This window comes from Scyliorhinus canicula, chromosome 3 (assembly GCF_902713615.1).
Source record: "Scyliorhinus canicula chromosome 3, sScyCan1.1, whole genome shotgun sequence".
Lineage (NCBI taxonomy): Eukaryota > Metazoa > Chordata > Chondrichthyes > Carcharhiniformes > Scyliorhinidae > Scyliorhinus > Scyliorhinus canicula.
This window is the reverse complement of record NC_052148.1, coordinates 153,778,014-153,802,035: the sequence shown is the minus strand read 5'-3', so window position 1 is coordinate 153,802,035 and position 24,022 is coordinate 153,778,014. Positions and strand designations below refer to the sequence as shown.

The following is a 24,022-nucleotide window of genomic DNA, read 5'->3' as shown; positions in this document are numbered from 1 at the left end:
ATTCCAGGGTCTGTTCCTCACAGGGGGTGAAGATTCGAATCTATGGGACTCCGCCACCCCATCTTGGCCCTTTCCCGTTTATTGTGGGCTATCGTTTCCTGCTCGGCCAAACAGAGAGCTTTGTGAACCATGTGCTTGATGGATCAGGAGGTCTGTAGCAGGTGGCATGTATAAACACTTGATTCCCTTGCTGATTAAATATCTGTCTATCTCAGCCTCGAACATGTTTAATGACCTAACCTCTACAGCCCTCTGCGGTAAAGGATTCCACAGATTCACTACCCTCTGAGAGAATAAATTCACCTTGATTTGTCTTAAATGGGTGACCCCTTACTCTGAGATGATGCCTTCTGGTTCTAGACTCTCCTACAAGGGACTGTGACAGTAATGGACCGCAATACATGTCCAAATGAGTGTGGTAAGTGACTTAAGGGGAATTTGGAGGCAATGGAGTTCCCATGCACCTGATGCCCTTGTCCTTCTTGGTGGCAGTTGTCATAGTTTTAGGAAGAGTCATCAGCAGACAGATGACAATCTGCTTTCAGGAGAAGAATAGAGAACAAATTGGGGGGAACAATCAGTTAAGAACTTGTTCTCCAACCAGAAGTGACAGTCACAGAATATGTCATGAAGGCATGGTTAGCCATGGATAGTTTGCTGAAAGAGATGTGCTTCTGCTTTAGGTTTTCAAAATGCCTAATCTGCAAAAATGAATACTGAACTTACAAATGTCACTGCCATTAATCTGTTATCCTTCCAGCCAGAAAGATACTTCTGGTTGAGCTCAGAGATAAAGGTCAGAGTATGTAGAAAAAGCTTTGGGACCTACATGCTGATGGAGGGCTGGATTTTCTCAGTGTGAGCTGAATGTTTGGATTATTAATACATCTGTAGAATAGGAAGGGGTTAGCATGAAGAAATTTAGTTGCCATTTAGAAGCATCATTTGTTTTCCTTTTAGAAATGTAAAAGGGTGTTCCTGAAGGTGCTGTGATGCTGCAATGCCTCACATTGACCATATGGGCTTTAGGACATGAGTTAATTCCAAAGCGCAGGCTGTTTTTTTATTCCACAGATAATGTCATGAAGTTACTTTGCTCTTATAATCTAGCACACTCAGTACTCCTGAATGTCATTGATATTTATAAGATCCTGCGGTCTATTCATTTCTATCAAAAGTAAAGTGCTTCCAGTCTATGTGGCAGTTTATGTTCATACAGTGCCATTAGTATCGTTGGGGGGGGGGGGGGGGGGGGGGGGGGGGGGGGGGGGTGCGGTTGGTTAAGGCTCCTCCCACCATTTTAAAGTACTCTTGGACATTTTGTAACCAATTTTAAATTTTCAAATCTTAAAGCAATTATTTTCTTTAAATATATTATTTACTTGCTGACAATGAAGGACCACAGTTTTAGATTCAAGAGTTTGTCTCTGTGAGTTAATGGGCTGGATTGCGGATTGTCCATTTCTTAAAGCTATCTCTGACCATCTTGTAATAATTCTGTTTTCTGTCCTTTAGGATGCTGAGGAGCAATAAGATTAGTTGTGTCAGCAACAACACGTTCACAGGCCTGAGTTCTGTTCGTCTGCTCTCACTCTACGACAACCAGATAACTACCATTTCTCCAGGAGCGTTTGACACTCTGCATTCTCTGTCCACGCTGTAAGTTGTCAAGAGATATGATGAGAAGCCAAAGGATGGACAGTTCAGCAAACTGGCATTTCATTTCTAGTATTGATGACTTGTGTCCTTTGCATTCAGGCCAAAGCATTTTAACCTGTAATCTAATTTTGCACAAGGAAACAAGCATTCTTTATGTTTATTCATAATCATTATAGATTTTCTGGCTTGAGGGTTGAGTGGTTATCGAGGGCAATGGAACTTCAGTCGGAAATTCATTTTTTGCAAGTGACATGTAATCAGTATAATCAGTGCAGCTGTCATCTCCAAAGGGAAGCCTATTTGTTTGTGCAAATAAGTGATGGGGGTCTGGGAATGACATGTTAATGAAATGGCCCTTGTAAAGTCAAAATCCAATCTGTGAGTAAGTCACTGCAGCTTCCCCTTTTCATCTTCAGATTGAATTACCTTTTTATTAGTTCAGCTCAGTTTGACAATGTGCTAAAGCTCATTGACAATTTGAATTATAGCTAAGTGAGCTGTAACCGATAATGCATTATGTTCTGGATTGGATGGGCTCTTTTAAAGAAAGCATGTCACAGATGTGCAATAAAAGTTTGTGACTGGAAAGGCCATTCATCCCAGCAAAGTTTATCTGGGCCACCCTTCCTGTGTGCTTCCACGATTGTATGATGATTCGCACTCCGCTCAGCTCAAATCCATGTGGCCCTTCCTTCAAAAGAGTCTCAACTCTTTTCTCATGCAAAATGTTGTCTTAAGTAAGGTGAGTGAATGAAGCGATTTTCCATGTTGGGCAACCAGCACCAGTATTGAGCACCTCAAGATCAGGTATAGCACAATGTACCTTCATCCCAATCACAGAAAAAGATTTCCCCTCAACAGTTTCCTTTTGTAGCAGTAGATTCCAAGTAGCAGTTTTGAGCTGTATGAGCCTGCACCTGTAAGATGTTGGATTGATAATACTCAAACATGTTTCTGAAAATTGAACGGTTAGAACAGATACTTTCTAAATGGTGAAAAGCAAGATACAGTGGAACTTGAAAAGGACATGAGGGCCCATGAATATTGATCATTAAGGCATTATGAACAGGTTTCATAAAATAATCAAAAAGGCTAATGAAATGGTTATTAAGGGGATCAGGGGTTATGGGGGGAAGGCAGGAGAATGGGACTGAGAAACATATCAGCCATGATTGAATTGTGGAACAGACTCAATGGGCTGAGTGGCCTAATTCTACTCCTATGTTTTATGGTCTTGTGGTCTTAATGCTGATCTTAATACCTAGAGGATTGGAATATGAGGGGGAGGCAGTGGTGGGGTGGTACTGTCACTGGAGCAGTAAACTAGAGATCCAGGGTAATGCTGTGGGGATCCAGGTTTGAATCCTGCCACTGTAGATGGCAAAATTTGAATTCAATTAAAAGAACCTGGAATTTAAAGTCTAATGATGACCCTGAAACCATTGTCGATTGTCATAAAAACCCAGCTGGTTCACTAATGTCCTTTAGGGAAGGAAATCTGCCATCCGTACCTGGTCTGGCCTACATTTGACTCCAGACCCCAGCAATGGGTGACTCTTACTGCCCCCTCAAGGGCAATTAGGGATGCGTAGCCAGCAACGCATGAACGAACAATACAAAATGCTGCAACTATGCAAAACCATGGTTAGATTGCAATTTGAATATTTGAGAAGGTCTGGGCATCATACCTTAAGAAGGATGTATTGACCTTAAAGGGAGTGCAGTGTAAATTTACCAGAGTGAAACCTGGATTTAAAGAATTAAATTACAAGAAGAGATTACACAATGTGGACTGTATTCTCTGGAATTTAGAAGGTATGGGGCTGATTTAGGTATCGGGAGACAGATAGGAAAAGAGAAACTACTTCTGCCCATTGGTGTGTCCAGGGCAAGAGGACATAATCTAAAAAGTTGATCCAAACATTTCAGGAGTGACATAAAAACAGATAATGCTGGAAAAACCCAGCGTGTTTGGCAGCATTTGTGGAAGGAGAAGAAACAGAATTAATGTTTTGAGTCCGTTCTTTTAGGTGTGAAGTTGGGAAACACTTCCAATACACAGTGAGTGGTAAAAGCTCTGAACTTTATTTCACAAACAGCAATTGATATTGGATATGTTACTGGTTTTAAATCTGAATTGATAATATTTTGTTAACCAAAGTTTTATGGGATACAGGGCAATGGTAGATATATAGGGCGGGACGTACTGACAACCCGCAGCACATTTTGCGGAGGTGGCCTGCCAGCCATACTTTCTGGTCCCAACGGGATTTCCCATTGAATGCACCCCTCGTCGCCAGGAAATCTGAGGCGGGGGTGCATCGTCAGTGGGACTGGAATATCCCACCAGCGTGAACAGCCGGTAAATTCCGCCCATGGAATTAGATCAAAGATGAGGCATGATCTCACTGAATGACAGAACAGGCTTAAGTGGATGAATGGTCTACTCCTGTTCCTTTGTTTCAATGTCCCACCATCCCAAATCCATCAAAGCCTTTCATATTTCTTCTTTATCTGGGAGACATTTCTCGCACTTCTCACAGTCCCGGACATCAGAACAAAATTTGTCAGTTGATGGAAAGCCTTCTCTCAGCTCCAAACTCCAGTTTCTCTGTCAGGCGTTCTTGCCATGCTCTATTTCATTGATACAGTAAATGGCAATTCAGTGCTCTTCTGAATTTTACCACCTTGTTTATTCTAAACAGTAAAAATGGCATCCAATATTCTTTTCCACTGCCTTGTACCTTCACAGTTTTCAAATCTTGATTAATTTTCCATTTAACTGGCCCATCCTTTGCTGGACCATAAAAATGGAAATCCTGCCCCCATTAATTTCCTTTCCTCCTGCAATCTGCAAACCTCTAAAGCCAAGTCTGGTGTCACTTAATCGCTGCATCCTGAACGACCTTGATTTTCCTTCAACTGTTTTCAATCCCAGTCGTCCATTTTGCGCTCAGTAGTCTATTGTGTGCTTTGCCCATATCCAAAGATTGTTTTGATACAAAATGTAGAGAAGGTAGAGATTTCACTAATGGTAATGCCAGTAAACCCATTCATTGATATAAACCCTGATGCAGACAGACTTCAATCTTATCTGCATTTACACTGGGCCTTGTACCATGAACCATGATGTGGTTGGGCTGCGTCAGATTACAGGATGCCAACTGTATTGTATGATGATATTGGACAACAGGAAAAATATTGAGAATTAAATAATTTTGGTCATTTCTAGCCTGATTATATTTATTGCTCACATCGCCATTAATATTTGATTCTACATAGGGCAGTTTAACTAAACTATCAACAATGATTTTGCATCATATACATCATGTTTAGTAATTCAAATAAAATGTACTGCACAAATACCACTGTCACCTAAACAAGATTTCAGACAAAGGCATGAGGTATGCCAAAAGCCAGACCTTGGAGTAATATGTTCATATTATGTGTTGACTTAAGATGAGTTACACTGAAACTAAGGACATTTTCTCAATGATTAATCTTCTCATGGTCTCTTCAGAAATCTGCTGGCCAATCCCTTTAACTGCAATTGCCATTTGGTCTGGTTGGGTGAGTGGCTGAGAAAGAAACGCATAGTCACTGGAAACCCTCGCTGTCAGAAGCCCTATTTCTTGAAGGAAATCCCCATCCAGGACGTGGCAATCCAGGACTTCACATGTGATGATGGTGAGCCTTGCTCTTTTTCTATTACGTACTGCATTTAGTCTAACACAAGATTTGACTGTATGTAAAATGGTTGGTTATATCAGTGTTGCTCGTTATGCAGGAAGCTCATCATAACACCTACAATTTAATGTAATTTGGAACTTGGACCTATAATAAGGACTTAATTTGAGGTGACGGCAACGCAGTGATCTCATCTTTGATTCTTAAAATGTTGTGAGTTTTTTTGTACTGGAAGTTTATTTACCGAGAGACTAAACTTTCAGAATGCAACAGCTTTTTAGCGAACAGTATCTAATCTAAATCAATTGCACTTGACAACATATTCCATATGCCTCCCCTGTTTTTAGACATACAGTTACATTTTGTAGTCTGCAAGGTACAGCACTTAAATCATCTGAAGTGTGACTGCTGATTCATTATGTGAATAGAAAGAATCCAACTGTTGTAATTAATCATTGACCAGAATAAAGTTTCTCTCTATATAAATACAGTATATAAATAACACCAAAGTATTTCACTGTGAATTGAGAGTTTTGCATTTGTGCGGGTAACTCGTTTATTATGCATGATGTGTGTCTCATGTGGAGTGCGATGTCCGTGAGCAATCTGTGGAGCTGTGTAACTGTTTATTCATGCCTGTGTTTCCTGTCACACGCTGCTCATGCATGTCGATGTGTGTGTTTAGTGTTGTGATTTCCTGGAAAGCTTATCTTGGGCATCGACCTGCATTAATTCAGTGCCATGAATAAAACATTGGATGCAGTTTGTGACTGTGCTTTGACACTGTGCCACAGCTTTCCCTCCAGGATAACATGGTAATGGTATTTGCTCCAAGGGCCACGGAGAATCGATTTGTGGAAAATACATGCATGTAAAACACATCTGGATTGTAGATGACTAATTCAAAGTGCAATTTTCCATTACTGGGCATCTGTTTTGTGGGAGTAATGCTGTGAGATGGACAGAAACACATGGTTTCATACCGGGTGGCCAAAGACTTGAAGAATTTGGACCATCTGTTTCTTCCACTTTGACAGTAGTCACTGTTTAATTAAGAAGTACTTTTAGCTGTTTTCCCCTTGATTCTCCTCACACCAAAACCAATTGTAAATCTCCCCCTCGAGTCTGGAGGTTTGCATTGCATCAGTTGGTCTGAAGTGTGATGCAAGCATAGAGATTGCCCTCTTCTTTCTCTCTCTCCCCCCCCCCCCCCCCCCCCCCCCCCCCGGTCAATTTCTTACTTTGATGGAGCAATCTTTGCTCCGTATAGCATTCCACTTGCCTGGCTGCTTGAGACTGGCAGACCTTACCCAAGTAGTGAGAAACAGCCAGACTGGCAGGGACCTCTGGAGCCATCTGACCACTCTTGGCTTCAAAATCAAATGCCACCTATTGCTTTAAGCGACTGAGTTGTCCAAATATATTATAAATTTTGCACATACTTAAATATCCTGAAATGTAGCACTTCTTTTCGCACTCTTCTGTTATGCTTTCAATTATGTTTAAAATCACCGTTTCTCCCAAGACTAACTTCTTCCCACATAATCAACTCCCAAGTGCCTTTCATGGAGAATTAATGGAAAGGGATACAAAATAGAATTCTATCTGATCCTGTCGGTTTCCCCAATAATAGGTTAGGTTAAACTGAAGACCCCCACTCATTTCTACTTCTATGTCTCACCCTCTGCTGCCATCCCATGATTGCATTATCCCATTGCTGGCCTTTCCATTTCTATCTTTTCTGGTGCACCCTATGCCTTGCTCAGTTGGCTGGACAGCTGGTTTGTGATGCAGAGCAAGGTCAGCAGCGTGAGTTCAATTCCCGTACTGGCTGAGGTTATTCATGAAGGTCCACCTTCTCAGCCCCTCCCCTGAGGAGTGGTGATGCTCAGGTGAAATCATCCTCAATCAGTCCTCCCCCCCTCAAAGGGGAAAGCAGCCCCTGGTCATCTGGGACTCTGGCGACTTTACTTACTTTTACCCCTTGCATTCATCCCAAACGCCTGCCTTCAACTTCCACGTTCGCACAGTTGTTCAGGTTCAGGAATCCATAAAATGTACAAACTAGCTTTTTGAGGTGACTGGGGCTGATATTGAATGCACTGAAAATTACTCAGCATTGTGACAGATGGCACAGCACAGGCGTGTATATCTCATTCACTGCGTTTTGATCCTGAATTCATTGAATCAATCCTATATTCATTTTGCCAACTTTCTGTTTATGTTAATAATGATATCACAAGCTAACCATTTAGGAAAAGAGAGTTGGCACTGTTTTGAGATCTCCTGTAGTTAACGCCTCCTCCAAAACAGTGAAAGCTTCTGAGATACTATGGTTGTTGCATTAGCACTGGCAGAAGAAGTCCAGAAAGAAAATAATGGAAATGTGAGGTTCAAGCAATGCTCCTTTAATGTAGTGTCCTTTTTCATTGTGTCATTAACCTGCATCTGGAAGTGGCTCAGGTTAAATGAAGGTCTTATGGTGCAGTAGGCTGCATCCCTGGCTCTGGGCTTAAAGCTCCGGATTTGAGCTTTACTACAGGACTTGATGGTCAAGAAGGTGTGTTCAGAACAAAGCTAAACAGGTTGAGTATTGACCTACAAACCCTTCAAATGCACGTCAACGGCAGGTTGTAAGAGTGGGAGAGGTTCATCCATCTGATGAAAAGGATGTTGGAGTCTTTACCATTGCTATCCATAGTTCCAGAGTACAACATGCATGTAAACGTTTATGTTGCCGCAGCAACTCGGAATCTGAGTAAACTGTGGCACACCAGCACAGATCAGATTGGACGTTAGAGACAAAAATAAATTAAAATCTATAACAAAAACAAAATATTGGAAATGCTCAATTTGTTTAAACTGACTACACTAGGCAGAGGGTCAGTAATTAGAGGACACAGATTTAAAATAATTGGCAAAAGATTCATGAGGAGATATGAGGAGAATTTTTTTTTACTTAAAAGGTTTGCTTTAGAATCCTGTGCCTGAAAGTGTTGTGTAATTAGATTCAGTAGAAACTTTCAAAAGAGAATTGAATGTACACTTAAGTTGGCACGAGTATGATGAGCTGAATGGCCTTCTTCAGTGCTATATATTGTCAACTCCCATAAGGATGAAAGAAGAGTTGACTTCTCAATTTGACACCTCTAATAGGGTTCGACGCTTGTAAAAACTGCACTGCTTGAATTTCATCCCAGAGGCCCGGAGATTGCCATGATGACCCGCTTGGAGAATACATCCTTAATTTCTTATGTCGGCCATTTGTCAGAGCTCTGCCATTTTGACTAAGAGTCTTGGCCTGAAGAATGAATTTGTGTTTTATATTTTAAGATGCTGATGGGATCTGTTGTATGCTTCCAGCATTTCCTGTTTCTGCCACATTTTTGTATATACGATTGAGGTAACTTCCTGACTTTGCATTCCTAAATGGAGGCCTCACCTGTTATGATGCCCGTAAAAAACTTGAGCATGCATTGCTTTTGACAGTGGTTCAAAATTAAACTTTGAGCAATATCACATAAATCTCACATTCCTGTCTTGTGCCAGAGTTATCTTGCTTTGTGGAAACAAAAGTGTTTTTAAATGTTTTTGCATTCTAGTTGTCAGCTGCAACAGCAAGAGTTTCTCTTCTCAATGACAAATGTTTGAAAACACATTTTTCCTCCCTCCAAGAACAGTAGAGTTTCTGTCAGGAAACAAGTTTTCAAGCTGTCAGTCCTTATGCTCTATTTGTATTACTTCCTAGAGCAGCTGGAGCTGAGCCAATTCCAGTCTAATCTGCAGAGTGAATCTCACAGACTTATATTCAGTGATGGACTGTAGAAATCATTGCAGGTGCAGCTGGAATACCTGTTCCAGGAAATAAATACATTGAGCACTCTGACAGCTTGGAAATCGCTTCCGGATGCAAATTGTAAGGATGGATTTTCAAGTATGCATCACTGGGAGAACAAAAAATAAACTGTTCATATTGGGGACCATACTCCCAAAATGTCGATCTTTTCTGATCCCACCCCCTCCCGTACTTCAGTTAATGTTGATGAAGTTGTTGTCGAGCTGGTGTGAGACTTACTGTCACTGTGTATGAAAAGCTTGCTCATTTTTGCACAAGGTACCTCAATTTTCTACTGTTGGCATACTTTGTGAGAACATTAAGCGGCATGGTTCAGATTGTTTGCAATGGAAATGTGTCTTTGTCCAATTTATGTGGTTGGCTCATCAGCAGAACCTCAATTGCAGTTTCCGTCTAGTTTTGGGAACATACTTGACAGTAGATCTTGACTTTGTGCAACCATATCACTGTGAGGCTGGTTGCCACTCCTCTCTGCACCATTCATATCTGTCTGCATTGCAGTATGCTTGTAATTGGGATAGAACCAAATTTCACAACTTAACTGGATGCACCAACTTCATTTTGTATGGTAGCTACAGGTAAATTTGCAGCAGATAGTAGGATCTCTGCACTTGCCTCTTTGCTAACCTTGGGAATTCAGTTCCCTGTAGCCATTGCTGGATAGGCATGCCATGACCGACATAAATATATGGTTGTACCTTGGAAGATGTGCATTATTAGGCTAGGCTGGAATTCCTTCCATTGTCACTGTAAGTTCGGCACACTGTGCTTGAGATGCTGTTGAGGAAACATTCAGCATTAAAATTGATGGGACATTCCCGTTTTTCCATGACACCATCAGTAGCATCACTACAAACACTGAACGCTATCAGAACAAGGTCTGGCTCCCTCTCTCTGTGGGCATGGGCATGTAGCTTGCATTGTGTTAGCATTGAATATCACTAAGATAGTCTTATAGCAACCCTCTGTAGTTTAACATCTTCTTTCAGACATGCTAGATTTCCATTGGAAAATTCAGTGGTGCCAGTGATGTCCTTGGGGCAAATAATTTGTAATTTGCAACATAAACTGATACAATGAACTTAGCTTAAACTTACTCTGTCCTTTCTATGATGCCCAGTGTACGTACCACTGCCTACCACTATTAGACTGCAGTATCACCTAGGCAAGATTCATTCTTGGCATTCTGCAGGCCTGAACAGGGTAAAGGGCAAATGGACCTTGACAGGAAATGGTAGCTCTTTTGTTTCTATAAAATTGAGGATAACCGGGAGTCCTTTACTTCAATGATATTTTTATGTGGCTTCTTCCCACCACCAATGTAAATTACTCCAAAGGGTGAACAAAGAATAATGTTTAAATAACAGGCTCAGTTTTTCCATATGAATGCATTAAGTGCTTGTGTATCATATAAATATATTTTTTGATTTGCATTATTTAAACAAAGACAAAAATTGAATCAAGAGATTTGGGTCGTGTGATATAGGGAGGGGCGGTATGGTGGCACAGTGGTTAGCCAGGGACCGGGTTCGATTCCCAGCTTGGGTCACTGTCTGTGCGGAGTCTGCATGTTCTCCCCGTGTCTGCGTGGGTTTCCTCCGGTTTCCTCCTACAGTCCAAAGATGTGTGGGTTAGGTGGATTGGACACGCAAAATTGTCTCCCAGTGTACAAAATGTTGGGTTGGGTTGGGTTAGGGTGGAGGTGTGGGCTTAGGTAGGGTGCTCTTTCAGGGATCAGTGTAGACTCAATGGGCCGAATAGCCTCCTTCTGCACTGTTGATTTTATGATTCAAAAAAGCTCAGGCAATGCACGACTATGATCTAGACATGGCAACTGGTTGACTTACATGGGAATAAGTCATCTTATCCATGGTGCCAAGTGCTTATTATTTCATTTCATTGCAACTTCACTAATACAGTTTCCCTATGTCATCTGACCGATTTGACTAGATTACTACCTTGCAATTACTGCCAGCTAGTCTGTATTCCTGAAATAACATCTGAACAACTCAATTAGATTACCAACTGCTAATCACTGCCAGATATCCATTATTTTCTGTATAAAATTTTTATTCTTGCTGCACGTTTCGTCTTGGTACATCAATGCTACTGTACCCCAATGTGAGTTAATGTGAACAGCTTGAATCTATTACCTCAAACAAGTTCCTTGTCTTGCTATCCTTTTGAACTATCCTTAGAATTGAAGGAAAATAACTGTTTAGTTTGCCTCACAGTAATCTCTTCTGTCCACAATGTAGGAAATGATGATAACAGCTGTTCACCCCTTGCCCGTTGCCCTGCTGAATGCACTTGTCTGGATACTGTGGTTCGCTGCAGCAACAAGGGACTGAAGGCCTTACCCAAGGGCCTCCCCAAAGATGTGACAGAACTGTAAGTCACGCTTTTTAGCTCTTACCTTTGGATGCTTATGTTCAAAGTAATAATTACGGGAGCTTCAGTGATGAAGGATAGTCCAAAGGGTGCTGACCAAACATGACAATCTGGAATTAAAGGACCTTCATCAAAAGGCAGACTGTTGTCTTTTGTGGGGGAAATTGTAATTGTTCATAATAAAGAGAAATACGAAGATTAACTACATTGCACTAACATCTGCACATCTTCGAAAGCAATGTCCAGCTTGCATTGGATTTAATATAGTTTTATCTTTCCTTGTTTGAATTGTGCAAGGTGTAGGTGTTCTGCAGAGCCGCAGGAGCAGGCACTTTACAATTCAATCTCTCAGTCCATGACACAGTTTAGGTAAAAATTCTAAACTTGGTGTCTTCCATTAATGAGGATGTTATGGGGCTTCCTGCTACAGATTGAGATGTTTTCCCACATGTAAGGCACATTGGAAATGTGTGTGTGTGCTGCGCATTATTTTCTGATCATTTAAATTAATGGTTGAAAGATAATACACTCATGGATTGCTGTTATGCTCTACCTAAAAAATTGAGGAAATTGTAATGTTAATGAAAATTAATCAATGTAAAATGGAAATGGTTTATGGCCATAATTTGGGAGCTTTCGGTCCATTAGGTCCAATGGCATGCTCATTAGCTGTAAGCTGGAGTGGTTTTCATTAAAGGCTGAGTAAAGACTCCAAGAAAATTAATTATCAGCAAAAAATTCCCATCTGTTCAATTCGGTGCAAGAGATAATTTAACTTTTCTTAGGTCATTCCTTGCTCTCAGAGTCCTCTTAGTCACTTCAACATACAGCAGCAGAATGGACGTGTCTCTAAATCACAAGTAAAATGAAGGGCACCCGGCCCCATTATGATAATGATGCGACATGATCTGTTCAGATATTTGGAATTCTATCCCATTATATTTCTACCAGCTGAACAGAAACCCAAAATGTTAGGCTCATTCTCGAGATGTTGTTCTCCCTCACTAATTTTTAATTAAGGTTGTTACTCCCATGAACCAGATGGTTCAATCAGAAGATGTCAGGGAAATAATTACCATGTAAGAAATCAATTTTATGCATTTCTGAACCTGTACAAAATCATTCACCATTTCTCTGGCCTGTTTAAAAAAAAATCATAACTGCATTTCCTCCAAGTAACATCCAGCTACAATCTCATACATTCCAACTCTAACACACTCCCTCCACAGTCCCCAACGCACTCCCACCACAGTCTCCAACACACTCCCACCACAGTCTCTAACACACTCCCACCAGTCTCTAACACACTCCCACCACAGTCTCTAACACACTCCCACCACAGTCTCCAACACACTCCCACCACAGTCTCTAACACACTCCCACCACAGTCTCTAACACACTCCCACCACAGTCTCTAACACACTCCCACCACAGTCTCTAACACACTCCCACCACAGTCTCTAACACACTCCCACCACAGTCTCTAACACACTCCCACCACAGTCTCTAACACACTCCCACCACAGTCTCTAACACACCCCCACCACAGTCTCTAACACACCCCCACCAGTCTCTAACACACTCCCACCACAGTCTCTAACACACCCCCAACACAGTCTCTAACACACTCCCACCACAGTCTCTAACACACTCTCACCACAGTCTCTAACACACTCCCACCACAGTCTCTAACACACTCCCACCAGTCTCTAGCACATTCCCACCAGTCTCTAACACTCTCACCACAGTCTCTAACACACTCCCACCACAGTCTGTAACACACTCCCACCACAGTCTCTAACACACTCCCACCACAGTCTCTAACACACCCCCACCAGTCTCTAACACACTCCCACCACAGTCTGTAACACACTCTCACCACAGTCTCTAACACACTCCCACCACAGTCTCTAACACACTCCCACCAGTCTCTAACACACTCCCACCACAGTCTCTAACACACACCCACCAGTCTCTAACACACTCCCACCACAGTCTGTAACACACTCTCACCACAGTCTCCAACACACTCCCACCAGTCTCTAACACACTCCCACCACAGTCTCTAACACACTCCCACCAGTCTCTAACACACTCCCACCAGTCTCTAACACACTCCCACCACAGTCTCTAACACACTCCCACCACAGTCTCTAACACACTCCCACCACAGTCTCTAACACACTCCCACCAGTCTCTAACACACTCCCACCACAGTCTCTAACACACTCCCACCACAGTCTCTAACACACTCCCACCAGTCTCTAACACACTCCCACCACAGTCTGTAACACACTCTCACCACAGTCTCCAACACCCCCCCCCCCACCACAGTCTCTAACACACTCCCACCACAGTCTCCAACACCCCCCCCCCCCACCACAGTCTCTAACACACTCCCACCACAGTCTCTAACACACTCCCACCACAGTCTCTAACACACTCCCACCACAGTCTCTAACACACTCTCACCACAGTCTCCAACACACTCACCACAGTCTCTAACACACTCCCACCAGTCTCTAACACCCCCCCCCCCACCACAGTCTCTAACACACTCCCACCACAGTCTCTAACACACTCCCACCAGTCTCTAACACACTCCCACCACAGTCTCTAACACACTCCCACCACAGTCTCTAACACACTCCCACCACAGTCTCTAACACACTCTCACCACAGTCTCCAACACACTCACCACAGTCTCTAACACACTCCCACCACAGTCTCTAACACACTCCCACCACAGTCTCTAACACACTCCCACCACAGTCTCTAACACACTCTCACCACAGTCTCCAACACACTCCCACCAGTCTCTAACACACTCCCACCAGTCTCTAACACACTCCCACCAGTCTCTAACACACTCTCACCGCAGTCTCTAACACACTCCCACCACAGTCTCTAACACACTCCCACCAGTCTCTAACACACTCCCACCACAGTCTGTAACACACTCTCACCACAGTCTCCAACACCCCCCCCCCCCACCACAGTCTCTAACACACTCCCACCACAGTCTCCAACACCCCCCCCACCACAGTCTCTAACACACTCCCACCACAGTCTCTAACACACTCCCACCACAGTCTCTAACACACTCCCACCACAGTCTCTAACACACTCCCACCACAGTCTCCAACACACTCACCACAGTCTCTAACACACTCCCACCACAGTCTCTAACACACTCCCACCACAGTCTCTAACACACTCTCACCACAGTCTCCAACACACTCACCACAGTCTCTAACACACTCCCACCAGTCTCTAACACACTCTCACCGCAGTCTCTAACACACTCCCACCGCAGTCTCTAACACACTCCCACCACAGTCTCTAACACACTCCCACCAGTCTCTAACACACTCCCACCACAGTCTGTAACACACTCTCACCACAGTCTGTAACACACTCCCACCACAGTCTCTAACACACTCCCACCACAGTCTCTAACAAACTCCCACCAGTCTCTAACACACTCCCACCACAGTCTGTAACACACTCTCACCACAGTCTCCAACACACTCACCACAGTCTCTAACACACTCCCACCAGTCTCTAACACCCCCCCCCCCACCACAGTCTCTAACACACTCCCACCACAGTCTCTAACACACTCCCACCACAGTCTCTAACACACTCTCACCACAGTCTCCAACACACTCACCACAGTCTCTAACACACTCCCACCACAGTCTCTAACACACTCCCACCACAGTCTCTAACACACTCCCACCACAGTCTCTTACACACTCTCACCACAGTCTCCAACACACTCCCACCAGTCTCTAACACACTCCCACCAGTCTCTAACACACTCCCACCAGTCTCTAACACACTCTCACCGCAGTCTCTAACACACTCCCACCACAGTCTCTAACACACTCCCACCAGTCTCTAACACACTCCCACCACAGTCTGTAACACACTCTCACCACAGTCTCCAACACCCCCCCCCACCACAGTCTCTAACACACTCCCACCACAGTCTCCAACACCCCCCCACCACAGTCTCTAACACATTCCCACCACAGTCTCTAACACACTCCCACCACAGTCTCTAACACACTCCCACCACAGTCTCTAACACACTCCCACCACAGTCTCCAACACACTCACCACAGTCTCTAACACACTCCCACCACAGTCTCTAACACACTCCCACCACAGTCTCTAACACACTCTCACCACAGTCTCCAACACACTCACCACAGTCTCTAACACACTCCCACCAGTCTCTAACACACTCCCACCAGTCTCTAACACACTCTCACCGCAGTCTCTAACACACTCCCACCACAGTCTCTAACACACTCCCACCAGTCTCTAACACACTCCCACCACAGTCTGTAACACACTCTCACCACAGTCTGTAACACACTCCCACCACAGTCTCTAACACACTCCCACAACAGTCTCTAACACACTCCCACAACAGTCTCTAACACACTCCCACCACAGTCTGTAACACACTCTCACCACAGTCTCCAACACACTCCCACCAGTCTCTAACACACTCCCACCACAGTCTGTAACACACTCCCACCACAGTCTCCAACACACCCCCAACACAGTCTCTAAAACACTCTCACCACAGTCTCTAACACACTCTCACCACAGTCTCTAACACACTCTCACCACAGTCTCCAACACACTCCCACCACAGTCTCTAACACACTCCCACCACAGTCTGTAACACACTCCCACCACAGTCTCCAACACACCCCCAACACAGTCTCTAAAACACTCTCACCACAGTCTCTAACACACTCCCACCACAGTCTCTAACACACTCTCACCACAGTCTCCAACACACTCCCACCACAGTCTCTAACACACTCCCACCACAGTCTCTAACACACTCTCACCACAGTCTCTAACACACTCTCACCACAGTCTGTAACACACTCTGACCACAGTCTCCAACACACTCCCACCACAGTCTCTAACACACTCCCACCACAGTCTCTAACACACTCCCACCACAGTCTCTAACACCCCCCCCCCCACCACAGTCTCTAACACACTCTCACCAAAGTCTCTAACACACTTCCACCACAGTCTCTAACACACTCCCACCACAGTCTCTAACACACTCCCACCACAGTCTCTAACACACTCCCACCAGTCTCTAACACACTCTCACCACAGTCTCTAACACACTCCCACCACAGTCTCTAACACACTCCCACCACAGTCTCTAACACACTCCCACCACAGTCTCTAACACACTCCCACCACAGTCTCTAACACACTCCCACCACAGTCTCCAACACACTCTCACCACAGTCTCTAACACACTCCCACCACAGTCTCTAACACACTCCCACCACAGTCTCCAACACATCATCACCACAGTCACTAACACACTCCCACCACAGTCTCTAATACACTCCCATCACAGTCTCTAACACATCATCACCACAGTCACTACAGTAACACACTCTCGCTACAGTCTCTAACACACCCTCACCAGTCTCTAAAACACTTCCACCACAGTATCTAATACACTCCCACCACAGTCTTTAACACACCCTCACCACAGCCTTAAACACACCATTACCAGAGTCTCTGCACACCCTCACCACAGTCTCTAATGCACCCTCATCAGTCTCTAACACCCTTACCACAGTCTCTAACACACCCTCACCATGTCTCTAACACACCATCACAGTTTCTAACACATCATCAGCACAGTCTTTAACACACTCCCACCAGTCTCTAACACACTCCCACCACAGTCTCTAACACACTCCCACCACAGTCTCTAACACACTCCCACCACAGTCTCTAACACACTCCCACCACAGTCTCCAACACACTCCCACCACAGTCTCTAACACACTCCCACCACAGTCTCTAACACACTCCCACCACAGTCTCTAACACACTCCCACCACAGTCTCTAACACACTCCCACCACAGTCTCTAACACACTCCCACCACAGTCTCTAACACACTCCCACCACAGTCTCTAACACACTCCCACCACAGTCTCTAACACACTCCCACCACAGTCTCTAACACACTCCCACCACAGTCTCTAACACACTCCCACCACAGTCTCTAACACACTCTCACCACAGTCTCCAACACACTCCCACCACAGTCTCTAACACCCCCCCCCCACCACAGTCTCTAACACACTCTCACCACAGTCTCCAACACACTCTCACCACAGTCTCTAACACACTCCCACCACAGTCTCTAACACACTCCCACCACAGTCTCCAACACACTCTCACCACAGTCTCTAACACACTCCCACCACAGTCTCCAACACATCATCACCACAGTCACTAACACACTCCCACCACAGTCTCTAATACACTCCCATCACAGTCTCTAACACATCATCACCACAGTCACTACAGTAACACACTCTCGCTACAGTCTGTAACACACCCTCACCACAGCCTTAAACACACCATTACCAGAGTCTCTGCACACCCTCACCACAGTCTCTAATGCACCCTCATCAGTCTCTAACACCCTTACCACAGTCTCTAACACACCCTCACCATGTCTCTAACACACCATCACAGTTTCTAACACATCATCAGCACAGTCTTTAACACAGCATCACCATATCTATGCCCTCACATTCTCCAACACACAATCACCACATTCTCTAACACACAATCACCACAGTTTTTACCACACAATCACCACAGTTGTTAACACACGTACACCACGGTCTTTAACACATAATCACCATAGTCCCTAACACAACCATCACCACTATATCTAACTTGTCATCACCATAGAGTCTAACACACCATCACCACAACCTCTAACACACCATAACCACAGTCCCTAACACAACCATTACCACAGTCCCTAACACATCATTGCTACTATCTCTACTATTTCAAACACTCCAGCACAATATTATTCAACACACCCTCACCACAGTCTCTAACACAGCTTCTTCTGCGCTGTTACCAGACTCCTAAATGACCCCCTTATGGACTGACCTGATTAATATTACACTCCTGTATGTTTCACCCGATGCCGGTGTCCATGTATTTACGTTGTGTACCTTGTATTGCCCTATTATGTATTTTCTTTTTATCTTTCTTACTTGTCATGTACTAAATGATCTGTCTGAGCTGCTTGCAGAAAAAAACTTTTCACTGTACCTCAGTACACGTGACAATAAATAAATCCAAATCCAAACACCATCAACACCGCCTTTAACACACCATTACCATAGTCTCTAAAGCAACCATCACCACAGTCCCTGTCACACCATCACCATATTCTCTAACACACCATATTCTCTGTCCCTAATACACCATCACCACAGTCCCTAATACAACCATCACCATATTCTCTAACACACCATCATCTCTGTCCCAAATACACCATCACCACTGTCCCTAACACAACCATCACCATATTCTCTAACACACCATCATCTCTGTCCCTAATACACCATCACCACAGTCCCTAACACAACCATCACCATATTCTCTAACACACCATCATCACTGTCCCTAATACACCACCACCACAGTCCCTAACACAACCATCACCATATTCTCTAACACACCATCATCACTGTCCCTAATACACCATCACCACAGTCCCTAACACAACCATCACCATATTCTCTAACACACCATCATCACTGTCCCTAATACACCATCACCACAGTCCCTAACACAACCATCACCATATTCTCTAACACACCATCATCACTGTCCCAAATACACCATCACCACAGTCCCTAACACAACCATCACCATATTCTCTAACACACCATCACCCCTGCCTCAAATACACCATCACCACAGTCCCTAACACAACCATCACCATATTCTCTAACACACCATCATCACTGTCCCTAATACACCATCACCACAGTCCCTAACACAACCATCACCATATTCTCTAACACACCATCATCACTGTCCCTAATACACCATCACCACAGTCCCTAACACAACCATCACCATAGTCTTTAACACACTCTCACCACAATTTCGAACACAACATTACCATAGTCTCTAACACACCCCACAGGCTCCAATGCACTCTCATTACTATCTTCTATCACAATAGTCTCGAATACACCAGCGCGATCTGATGGAAAAGTTTCTAAGTGTCTTTTGTGGCAGGCTTTGCTGGGCCGGTGAGTTCCCACCGCTATCTAACCACACCTAGTCACTTAGTTGGGCCCTGCCTGGGAGTTTCTCTCCTGTTAAGCCCACATAATTATTTTCAGTAAGAAGTCTTACAACACCAGGTTAAAGTCCAACAGGTTTGTTTCAAACACGAGCTTTCGGAGCACGGCTCCTTCTTCAGGTGAATGGAAAGGCTTGTTCCAGAAATGTTTATATAGACACAGTCAGAGATGCCCCGGAATGCGAGCACCTGCAGGCAATCAAATCATCAAAGATGCAGAGAGAGAGGTAACTCCAGGTTAAAGAGGTGTGAATTGTCCCAAGCCAGTTCAGTCGGTAGGCCTCTGCAAGTCCAGGCTTGTTGGTGGGGGCCGAATGTAATGCGACATGAATCCCAGATCCCGGTTGAGTCCGCATTCATGCGTGCGGAACTTAGCTATAAGTTTTTGCTCAGCAATTTTGCGTTGTCGCGTCTCCTGAAGGCCTCCTTGTAGAATGCTGACCCGGAGATCAGAGGCTGAATGTCCTTGACTGCTGAAGTGTTCCCCAACTGGAAGGGAACAGTCCTGCCTGTTGATAGTCGCACGATGCCCGTTTATTCGTTGTCGCAGTGTCTGCATGGTCTCGCCAATGTACCACGCTTCGGGACATCCTTTCCTGCAGCGTATGAGGTAGACTACATTGGTCGAGTCGCACGAGTATGCGCCGCGTACCTGGTGGGTGGTGTTTCCACGTGTAATGGTGGTGTCCATGTCGATGATCTGGCATGTCTTGCAGAGATTACCCTGGCAGGGTTTTGTGGTGTTGTGGTTGCTGTTCTGAAGGCTGGGTAATTTGCTGCAAACAATGGTTTGTTTGAGGTTGCGCGGTTGTTTGAAGGCCAGTAGTGGGGGTGTGGGGATGACCTTGGCAAGATGTCCATCCTCGCTGATGATGTGTTGGAGGCTGCGAAGAAGATGTCGTAGTTTCTCCGCCCCAGGAAAGTACTGGACGACGAAGGGTACTCTGTCAGTGGTGTCCCGTGTTTGTCTTCTGAGGAGGTCGGTGCGGTTTTTTGCTGTGGCGCGGTGGAACTGTCGATCAATGAGTCGAGCGCCATATCCCGTTCGTACGAGGGCATCTTTCAGCATCTGTAGGTGTCTGTTGCGCTCCTCCTTGTCTGAGCAGATCCTGTGTATACGGAGGGCTTGTCCATAGGGGATGGCTTCTTTACTGTGTTTCGGGTGAAAGCTGGAGAAGTGGAGCATCGTGAGATTATCTGTGGGCTTGCGGTAAAGCGAGGTGCTGAGGTGACCGTCCTTGATGGAGACGAGTGTGTCCAAGAATGGAACTGAATTTGGAGAATAGTCCATGGTGAGTTTGATGGTGGGATGGAACTTATTGATGTCATCGTGTAGTCGTTTCAGTGATGTCTCGCCGTGGGTCCAAAGGAAAAAAATGTCATCGATGTATCTGGTGTATAGCATCGGTTGAAAGTCCTGTGTGGTGAGGAAGTCCTGTTCAAACTTGTGCATGAAGATGTTGGCATATTGAGGTGCAAATTTGGTCCCCGTACACCAACTCTACAGCAGTCGACGCAACCTGGAAACCAAGAGAGAGGCCATATTCTCAACTTGCGCTCAGGACACAGCAGACCAGCTGCGGAACACCGCCAAACAGATGAGACAGCAATACTATGCCACCTACATGCACACCAAGAACAGGAAGCTTGAGAAACTTGGCATCACCACCAGCAGCAATCAAGCTTCTCCCGGTACAACAGTCGAAAACAATACAGGGAAATCCATTGTCAACTTGTCAGACTACACCCTTCAACCAGATGAAATCGAAGTCCTCAGCAGAGGGCTCAATTTCTGCACCACCACCAAAATGGACCCCATCAGTCTCGCGGCATATACGGAGGAATTCATCAGGCGAATGAGGCTCCGGGAATTCTTCCACAGACCCCAAGAGGCCGACAGCGAACCCAGGGACACGACCAATGAACCGGAACAGCAGACCGCGAGATCTGCAGTGCAGCAACCGAAAAGGAAAGAGTCAAATTGGACCCCTCCGGAAGGCCGCTGCCCTAGACTCGACATGTATGCTCAAGCCGTCAGAAGTCGTGTCAATGCCAGATTCATCATTCGCAATCACAAGGCAGCCTCAAACGTCACCCAAGCACAACGCAACGCCATCCGCACTCTCAAGACCAACCGCAACATCGTCATCAAACCAGCAGACAAAGGAGGGGCCACCGTCATACTGAACAGAACAGACTACTGCAAAGAAGTATACCGACAACTCGACAACCAGGAACACTACAGGCAGTTACCCGCAGATCCAACCAAGGAACACATCCGCCAACTCAGCAGACTGATCAAGACCTTAGATCCAGACCTTCAGAACACCCTACGTGCTCTCATCCCACGTAATCCCCGCATTGGAGATCTCTACTGCCTCCCGAAAATACACAAGGCCAACACACCAGGCCGTCCTATCGTTTCAGGCAATGGGACCCTGTGTGAGAACCTCTCTGGCCACATCGAGGGCATCTTGAAACCCATCGTACAAGGTACACCCAGCTTCTGTCGCGACACGACGGACTTCCTACAGAAACTCAGCACCCATGGACCAGTTGAACCAGGAACATTCCTCGTCACAATGGATGTCTCGGCACTCTACACCAGCATCCCCCATGACGACGGCATTGCTGCAACAGCCTCAGTCCTCAACACCGACAACTGCCAATCTCCAGACGCAATTCTGCAACTCATCCGTTTCATTCTAGACCACAACGTCTTCACCTTCGACAACAAATTCTTCATCCAGACGCACGGAACAGCCATGGGGACCAAATTTGCACCTCAATATGCCAACATCTTCATGCACAAGTTTGAACAGGACTTCCTCACCACACAGGACTTTCAACCGATGCTATACACCAGATACATCGATGACATTTTTTTCCTTTGGACCCACGGCGAGACATCACTGAAACGACTACACGATGACATCAATAAGTTCCATCCCACCATCAAACTCACCATGGACTATTCTCCAAATTCAGTTCCATTCTTGGACACACTCGTCTCCATCAAGGACGGTCACCTCAGCACCTCGCTTTACCGCAAGCCCACAGATAATCTCACGATGCTCCACTTCTCCAGCTTTCACCCGAAACACATTAAAGAAGCCATCCCCTATGGACAAGCCCTCCGTATACACAGGATCTGCTCAGACAAGGAGGAGCGCAACAGACACCTACAGATGCTGAAAGATGCCCTCGTACGAACGGGATATGGCGCTCGACTCATTGATCGACAGTTCCACCGCGCCACAGCAATAAAAAGCACCGACCTCCTCAGAAGACAAACACGGGACACCACTGACAGAGTACCCTTCGTCGTCCAGTACTTTCCTGGGGCGGAGAAACTACGACATCTTCTTCGCAGCCTCCAACACATCATCAGCGAGGATGGACATCTTGCCAAGGTCATCCCCACACCCCCACTACTGGCCTTCAAACAACCGCGCAACCTCAAACAAACCATTGTTTGCAGCAAATTACCCAGCCTTCAGAACAGCAACCACAACACCACAAAACCCTGCCAGGGTAATCTCTGCAAGACATGCCAGATCATCGACATGGACACCACCATTACACGTGGAAACACCACCCACCAGGTACGCGGCGCATACTCGTGCGACTCGACCAATGTAGTCTACCTCATACGCTGCAGGAAAGGATGTCCCGAAGCGTGGTACATTGGCGAGACCATGCAGACACTGCGACAACGAATAAACGGGCATCGTGCGACTATCAACAGGCAGGACTGTTCCCTTCCAGTTGGGGAACACTTCAGCAGTCAAGGACATTCAGCCTCTGATCTCCGGGTCAGCATTCTACAAGGAGGCCTTCAGGAGACGCGACAACGCAAAATTGCTGAGCAAAAACTTATAGCTAAGTTCCGCACGCATGAATGCGGACTCAACCGGGATCTGGGATTCATGTCGCATTACATTCGGCCCCCACCAACAAGCCTGGACTTGCAGAGGCCTACCGACTGAACTGGCTTGGGACAATTCACACCTCTTTAACCTGGAGTTACCTCTCTCTCTGCATCTTTGATGATTTGATTGCCTGCAGGTGCTCGCATTCCGGGGCATCTCTGACTGTGTCTATATAAACATTTCTGGAACAAGCCTTTCCATTCACCTGAAGAAGGAGCCGTGCTCCGAAAGCTCGTGTTTGAAACAAACCTGTTGGACTTTAACCTGGTGTTGTAAGACTTCTTACTGTGCTCACCCCAGT

The 24,022-nt window shown here is 45.3% G+C and overlaps 1 protein-coding gene across 17 annotated transcripts in view; it reads left to right on the top strand.

Annotated features, from left to right (window-relative positions):
- slit2 (slit homolog 2 (Drosophila)) overlaps nucleotides 1–24,022 on the top strand; it is a 537,548-nt gene that overhangs the window by 414,635 nt on the left and 98,891 nt on the right. For all 17 annotated transcript variants that reach the window (XM_038791516.1, XM_038791512.1, XM_038791513.1 and 14 more), the window contains 3 exons: nucleotides 1,516–1,659; nucleotides 5,180–5,346; nucleotides 11,461–11,593. In XM_038791516.1, the coding sequence (XP_038647444.1) occupies nucleotides 1,516–1,659; nucleotides 5,180–5,346; nucleotides 11,461–11,593 (444 nt within the window). The remainder of the gene's footprint in view (nucleotides 1–1,515; nucleotides 1,660–5,179; nucleotides 5,347–11,460; nucleotides 11,594–24,022) is intronic.